The sequence below is a fragment of the Berghia stephanieae genome, chromosome 12 (assembly GCF_034508935.2).
Source record: "Berghia stephanieae isolate SIO BIC M18660-M18661 chromosome 12, UCSD_Bste_1.3, whole genome shotgun sequence".
NCBI lineage: Eukaryota > Metazoa > Mollusca > Gastropoda > Nudibranchia > Aeolidiidae > Berghia > Berghia stephanieae.
The window spans coordinates 42729916-42738180 of record NC_088371.1 but is presented as its reverse complement, the minus strand read 5'-3'; the positions used below and the strand labels follow the sequence as shown (position 1 = coordinate 42738180).

Below are 8265 nucleotides of genomic sequence, written 5' to 3'. Positions count from 1 at the left end.
TAGATGTTGATGTTGAAGACTCTTGCAGTCCTCTGGATGAAATACTCCATATGGAAATTGATATTGATGAAACTACTATCAATTGTGCTGAATTGCCGGAAAGTTCTGAGACTGACACCAAGGATAATTGGGATGCATGTTTTGAAAAAGCCTCCACATCCAAGAATTCACCTAATGATGGAGGTGCTACACGTGAAACAGAGAAAATGATTCACCTTCAAGGAGAAAAGAAGCTGCTTATTTCTTGTAACGAAAATATTTCTTCTTATCCAGACTTAAAGCCACTCATTGCAGCCCAAACAAGTGAAAATCACAATGAGGTTCTTACTGGTGAAAATACATCTGTTTGTAATTCTGAAATCAAAAATTACATTCCAGGTCACAAAGGAGGAAAAAACACTGAAGAATTACATTTTCAGTCAGGTTTAGAAAATTGTCAAAAAAATCTTTGTTTGGAAAATGGAGATCCTACGTGTGGTAAGAATCTTAAAAATAAGTTTGTATTGAGAAAAGATAATTTATCACTTACAAGAGAAAAGCCATATCAGTTTAATACACGTGGAAAAGCACTTGCTGAAAGCTCGTCCTTGCACCGTCGCTCAGAACAGCATTCTGGGGAGAAGCCATATCAATGTCTTACTTGTGGAAAAACATTTTCTTCTAAGGAAGGCTGGAAATATCACTCAAGAACTCATTCTGGGGAGAAGCCATATCAATGTCTTACTTGTGGAAAAACATTTACTTCTAACCAAAGCTTGAAATATCACTCAAGAAATCATTCTGGTGAAAAGCCATATCAATGTCTTACTTGTGGAAAAGCATTTTCTTCAAACCACAGCTTGAAATATCACTCAAGAAGTCATTCTGGTGAAAAGCCATATCAATGTCTTACTTGTGGAAAAGCATTTTCTTCAAACCAAAACTTGCATATACACTCAAGAACTCATTCTGGTGAAAAGCCATATAAATGTGTTACTTGTGGAAAAGCATTTGCTGATAATTCAACCTTGCGTCGTCACTCAAAAATCCATTCTGGTGAAAAGCCATATCAATGTCTTACTTGTGGAAAAGCATTTTCTTCTAAGAAAGGCTGGATATATCACTCAAGAACTCATTCTGGTGAAAAGCCATATAAATGTATTACTTGTGGAAAAGCATTTTCTTCAAAACCAAACTTGAAAAAACACTCAAGAACTCATTCTGGTGAAAAGCCATATAAATGTCTTACTTGTGGAAAAGCATTTTCTTCAAACCACGGCTTAAAAAATCACTCGACAACTCATTCTGGTGAAAGGCCATATAAATGTATTACTTGTGGAAAAGCATTTTCTTCTAAGGAAAGCTTGATACATCACTCAAGAACTCATTCTGTCGAAAAGCCATATAAATGTATTACTTGTGGAAAAGCATTTTCTTCAAACCCAAACTTGAAAAAACACTCAAGAACTCATTCTGGTGAAAAGCCATATAAATGTATTACTTGTGGAAAAGCATTTTTTTCAAACCAAAACTTGCAAATACACTCAAGAACTCATTCTGGTGAAAAGCGATTTAAATGTGTTACTTGTGGAAAAGCATTTTCTTCAAACCAAAGCTTGAAATATCACTCAAACACTCATTCTGGTGAAAAGCCATATGAATGTGTCACTTGTGGAAAAGCATTTTCTTCTAAGAAAGGCTGGAGACATCACTCAAGAAATCATTCTGGTGAAAAGCCTTTTCAATGTCTTACTTGTGGAAAAGCATTTACTTCAAACCAAAACTTGCAAACACACTCAAGAACTCATTCTGGTGAAAAGCCATATAAATGTCTTACTTGTGGAAAAGCATTTACTACAAACCAAAACTTGCAAAAACACTTAAGAACTCATTCTGGTGAAAAGCCATATAAATGTGTTACTTGTGGAAAAGCTTTTGCTGATAATTCCACCTTGCGTCGTCACTCAAAAATCCATTCTGACGAAAGGCCATATAAATGTATTACTTGTGGAAAAACATTTATGAAAAGTTCATCCTTGCGTCGTCACTCAAAAAACCATTCTAGTGAAAAGCCATATACTTACTTGTGGAAAAGCATTTAATCAAAGTGCCACTTTGCATGAACACTCAAAAACCCATTCTGGGGAAAAGCCATATCAGTGATCAGTATCTTGTGGAATAGCATTTGCTTCCAGGACAGGCTTGTATTTAATTTCCAATCAAAATCTTATTCTGGAGAAAAGCCATATAAATGTCTTACTTGTGGGAAAGCATTTATTCAAAGTTCGAACATGTATAAATACTAAAAACCCCATTCTGGAGAAAACCATATACGATAAATATCTTACTTGTGGGAAAGCATTTATTCAAAGTTTCAACTTGTAGAGACACCCAAAAACCCATTCTAGAGAAAACCATATACGGTAAATATCTTGCTTGTGGGAAAGCATTTATTCAAAGTTTGAACATGTATAAACACTAAAAAACCCATTCTAGAGAAAACCATATACGGTAAATATCTTACTTGTGGGAAAGCATTTATTCAAAGTTCGAACATGTATAAGGTGGTTCCCATAGAACAAGACTGCTTGCAATCTCCTCCTTGTGTCTTCAGCAGTGCCCCGCAAGTCTCAGTCTTCTCTTTTGAATCTTCGAGGTCACTGGGGGGAGGTCACTTTAGAACTCTTCATTTGTTATGTGCTCTTTCCAGCTTACATTGAGGGCCATCCGCAGCATACGGGTGTAGTAGCCGTCCAGTTGCTTCTCAAGGGCTTTAGTAAGAGTCCATGTCGCTGCTCCATATAGAAGCACTGACTCTACCGTTGCCAGGAACAGTCTCTTCTTTATTTCCCTCTGTAGGTTTGAACTCCAGATTTTCCTGAGTTTGTGACAGGCACTCCAAGCCAATGCTTTTCTGACAGAAATATCATAGGAACTGCTTTTGGTCCAACCTCCTAGGTACTTGAAGTTGTCAACTTCCTTCAGCCATTCTCCATTCTTTGCCTGTATGCTAATTGATAGGTTTGGAAAACTGTCTTCTTAGCATTACAGCATAGTCCTACTCGTTCAGCCTCAGTTTCAAGTCTGTTGAGGACTTCTTGTGCCTGGTCCATCTCCTGGTGCCTGGTGTTTTGTAGACAATAATTTACTTAATGTTTCAGACTTACACGTGCATAACTACTCAAAAACTCATTTTGGGGAAAAAGCAAAACAATGTCTTATTTATGCGAAAATATTTGCTCAGAATAAAAACTTGTATACACTTCAAAACTCATTTTTACTTGTAAAAAAACTTTTGTTTACAGTTAAGTCTTTCATGAACAGTCAAGAATCCGTTCTGGGGAAAGGCTGTGAATTTGTTGAATGCGTGTCCGATGAACGAATGCTAAACTGTAGATAAACTGGTATTTTTTCTTTTAGTTTTCGAACATAATGAAGAAATGAAATCAATTATCTGTAAATTCTCAATTGAAAAATATTATGAAACTATTTTTTTTTGTTGTAGTTATTATTCTGATTATGTTGGTGATTGCGTATCTACTAATTGACGATAGACTGATAGACATAATTTGATTGTATAATATATCATGGAAGAATATAAAATTGTGAATGTAAATATATGGAAAATGGTGAATGTGTGACTTTCTTGAAATATATAGAAAATTTATATCAGAAACGATTTGGATAAACAAAGTGCTTGAAAAGAGTAAGATCAAAACTTGAAAAAGGCAATTGGACGTCTAGATAAAACCATCCCAAAAAAATAGATTTAGATAACTGTCATCAATGAAGCAAAACCTGAATACAGTGAACCAAACCTGGCCCAACCCAACAGGCTACATCCTAATCCTATCTAAAAAGGTCCATATAAAAATTCATTAAGGCTCAAGGGCCCTTAATGATTTAGCAACCTATGCATTGGTTTAAGGAGCGGGGTCCCTGCCGCCATCTTGCTTTGTTGACACAGAGACGATGGCCAGATTTGATGGTCTAAAATGTTCAAAGACTACAAATATTTTCTTGCAACCAAAAATGTAACCAAATTTTAAACGTGCCATTTTGATGTAAAGAAAAAAAAACAAACTAATAATCATTTTAAAAATCTTTCCTTAATCAACCCGACACCATGTGTGACAGAGCAAAGGAGAATATTGTCAAAAAAATAAAGAGAGAGAGAAGAGAGAGAGAGAGAGAGTTTTAATTTAGTTTCGTTCAGGTTTTTTTCCAAATACGATCTCTCTCTCTCTCCTCGCATCCCTTCCCCTCATTTTGCCAATACGGTGCTTCTAGATCTACTATTTATCAAGAATAGCCAAGGTGGTAACTCAGTCTCTGTGTGTAAACAAAGCAAGATGGCGACAGGGACCTCGCTCCTTAACCAATGCCCAACTTGCAATTATTGCAATGCAAATGCGTTTGAAATGTTTGTGAATATGCATTTCCGCATTCCCTTTGTTGTTGCATTAGAACACAAATTCTTCCATTTCTTCAACTGGTCTAACTCTAACTCTAACAACATACAGTTGATTTTAAGAACGAAGTGACTATTCTCAACCCCCCCCCCCCCCCCCCCCCCTAGTCTAGGATGCTAGACGTCTAGTCTTCATAATAGTAGTCCACAATTGTTGTATGTTTAATCCAAAGGTTGTAATGCAGTAATTTGTTAAGTTTCTTGTCACAAGTTGCACAATTTAAAAAAAAATCAATCAAATCCAAATCGCAAAAAGCCGGCGACGTTTTTTTCGGTAATCCAATCGGCCGGGGGGGGGGGGGGGGGGGGGGGGGGTGAGAATAGTAGAGGCAGCCTTTTAAGAATTCTGATAACAAAAACAAACTTGAAATGAGTGGCTTCCTAGGGGCTGTCGCTCTTGCGAGACACGTCTGCCAATTAGAAAAGCTACTAGAAAAGCGATTATTGATTATTGGACTCCCACCTAAATTCGTGTTTCCCTTCCTCCACTCCATTGGAATAGCCTCCCGGCTGAAATGGCTGGCTGTGAAAGAAAACGGTTGCCAAAATGCCTTCGCGCGATTGCTAGAGTTCACAACGTGACTTTCTAATCTAGATATGTATTTTTTATTAGTATCATGTGCAGAGTTTTAACAAGTTTCCAATGTAAAACCCTACAAACTGTGGAGTGATCCTCGACAATATTGGAAGTTTCCACAAGAAGAAGAAGAAGAAGATGTCTGGCAATAACAAATAATTGGAACTGTGTTTTCAGTCCACCAGTGGACTGAAAACACAGCCGTGTATTCAGCCCACCGGAAATAAAAATCTTAAAAAGGACCAAATATCGTATATAATTGATACCTTAATCGATAATGAAGACATTGATATTGACCCTATTATAGGCATTATCAGAAATGGACAGGCATATAATTTATGGCAATTCAACGGCTTAATAATATCATTTACAGCGTTTTATTTACTCTCGGGAAGTCTTGATTGAGAGTTGTTCGAAATCCGGCTCCTGAAATAATCTCAATTCTCGATACCGATATATCAATTATTGACGAGATTCTTTGCTTGCTGCCAGATGACCATGGGCCTGGCCAATTTGGGCAAAATTGGCCACATAGAGAATATTATTTTACCTAGGCTGTTAGAATTTTTGTGATTATGAAAACCGATGAGTTTTCCAAAGAGATTAGTTTTAGCATTGTTTGCCCATCTAAGGTTCTATTTGGTCACTTTTCACATTGATCACTGGCCTTGAGCACGCCCGTACCTTGAGGCCTAAGGCCTTCATCCCCCCCTCCCCTCCCACCGCCCCAGTCTTGACTTTGTCATCTTTCAACATCCTTTCTTTCAAAACCATTCCGTGTCCTTTGTCTTGTAGAGCTCGTCCATTGTTCATTGTCTATCATTTGAACAATGGCTACTCAGACGCATGAACCATCGAGTTCTTCGCTTGATTTTTATGTTGGAAGAAAGTTTAAAACATTAGATGAATTCCTGAAAGTTCTCGAGCTAAGGAAAGGAAGAGGTGAAACGTGGGTAAAAGCAACGGGTGACAGCACTGTATCCTACGCAAATAAATTCATAAAGAATGATGAGCGGCATTATCCGGAGGGTCTTAGGATCAAAATAGGCAACTACAAATGTTTGCACGGTGGAACCAGTTCGTCAATCGTCAAGGAAAGATAGTTCCTGCAGCTTTACTATTATTTATATTGCTTTGTTCATGTACTACATGTTTTTTTTTTTGTTGTTTTTTTTTTTTTTTTTGTTAGAACAGTTTATTTGACGGATTAGCAAAGTTGATTTGCCAATAAGGAGCTTTCAGTCTAGCTGCTAGGACATTGCTTAGCTCTTGGATCTATGTTATACCTACTTCTTTTCTCTGTCAAATTAGTTTCCATTTGCTTTAAATTTTCATTTGATGCGTTAGCAGGTAATTGCAGGCTTAGTGCAATTGGAATGGACTGTTGAACATTATTATTACGGTATTATATAATTATTATTATATTATTATTATTATTATTATTATTATTATATATTATTTATTATTATTATTATATTATTATTTATTATTATTATTATTATTATTATTATTATTTATTATTATTATTATTTATTATTATTATATATTATTATTATAGTTGTATTTTTTATTACCATGCACTTTTCACTACATTTTGTCTTGCCTTTTGAAATAAGGTCGTTTAATAAATATTGGACTGAAATCAAACTACATACAACCTATTTGTTTAATCTTTTCCCTCATTGTTACTTTGATTTTATGTCACTCATTGCATCTTTGTACTCTGTTCTCGAATTCATTAACAGCCACTTGAATATAGGGGGATAATTAATTCCAATAGATATTGCTGTGAGATTTTGTCCTCGTCCTGGAGTACTGTGGGTGCAATTCCCCTTAGGGTAGGGGAAAGCTGACTGTCTTGGGTGGTTGTTGATTGGCCCTTTACTTTGCTGTCTTCCCCATCGCCCTTTTATCATTTATTCTTTCCATATTCTTGTTCTGGAACAGAATTGAGACCATGTGGCTCCCCCTGCCTGGAATCATATAGCAGGAGAGAGATAGTTAAATGACTTTGCCCAGCATTTGACATGTCTGTGAGAAGTGATACTTTTATTTATTTTTTTTTAAAAATATTTTTGTAAATCATGTCTCTGACGATATTTGGTCTTGATGAAATATGAGTATGAATAACCATCTAGTATTTATCTCCTTTTGGCGAGAAAACCCGTCTCAATGTCTGTGTGTGTTGATACTTGGTGGTCAACCATTGGGTAGACTGCTGCTGTGACATATTTAGGCTTTATTCTTAGGCACCTGTGACCCAAGATTGCAGGCATTTTTTATGTTTTGTGTACATTTTTCTCTTTCATTAAAACGACCACCAAACGTCATAATCACACCCCCTCTCGGTGGACTCTTCATCGGTCAACAGCCTGACTAAACTATCACTTTTCCCCTCTATACTAGACCATTTGGATTCCATGTCATTTACTGTCACCTCTATGTGTACAGTTCTTTGGGACCATTTTGTTTAGCCTAGGCCTGGGATCTTGAACGAAACGGTACATATGTTAGATTTTATAATAATTTGCATTTGCACCCATTTGAGTGTATGATATGCTATCTACGTAGGCCTTTTAAATGGCGAATTTGTCCCCAAGTGGTAATTGACCCCCCCCCCCCCCCCCCCAATCATGAACAGGAAGATCACTTGCCATTTTTCCCATCCCCCCCCCCCCCTCCCGCCTATACGTTTTTGCTCATGTCTTGGAATAAAATTACTTGGTTTTGTTCTGGCCCTGATCGGAGACCTTGGCTGAGAGGAAAGCAGTTATTTGTTTAGTTAGTTTTTGGAGATTATGGGGTTTCTCTCCTTGTAAGTCACCTCTTTGTTTTGTAATTTATGTAGGGTTGTATTTTTTTGTTGAGTGTGTATAATGATTTGTAATCGAGTCTATTTGTTTCAGTTGTATCTTGTGCTTGTGTCTGGTGAGACTTTTGGGTGATCTCAAACTAAGTACACGGATGGTCCGCTATTGGAATCTACATCTGTTCCCTTTTTGAACCATTTCCGTTTCCCTTATTATTTTTTTTCTCGTGTGCTAATATAACTTCCTTTCTACTATCCCTAAAATCACCTCAATGTTTTATAACTATTATAAGTGCCATCAAACGTTCAAAAACAAAGTCCTTGAAAGAATGTTTTCCCTGCGGCTCACGCCGATATTGCATAAACCAAAAGTGTCCCAAGCCCGTAACCTTAACTCATAAATAAAAATAGGAGCCAATTTTTTTTTTG

At 36.7% G+C, this 8265-nt stretch overlaps 1 protein-coding gene across 1 annotated transcript; it reads left to right on the top strand.

Moving 5' to 3' along the window:
• Window positions 1-6: 6 nt before the first annotated feature.
• On the top strand, window positions 7-3642 carry LOC144958014 (uncharacterized). Its single transcript, XM_078889604.1, has one exon. The coding sequence runs from the start codon at window positions 51-53 to the stop codon at window positions 2079-2081; it is 2031 nt and encodes a 676-aa protein (XP_078745730.1). The 5' UTR covers window positions 7-50; the 3' UTR covers window positions 2082-3642.
• The last annotated feature ends 4623 nt before the right edge of the window (window positions 3643-8265 follow it).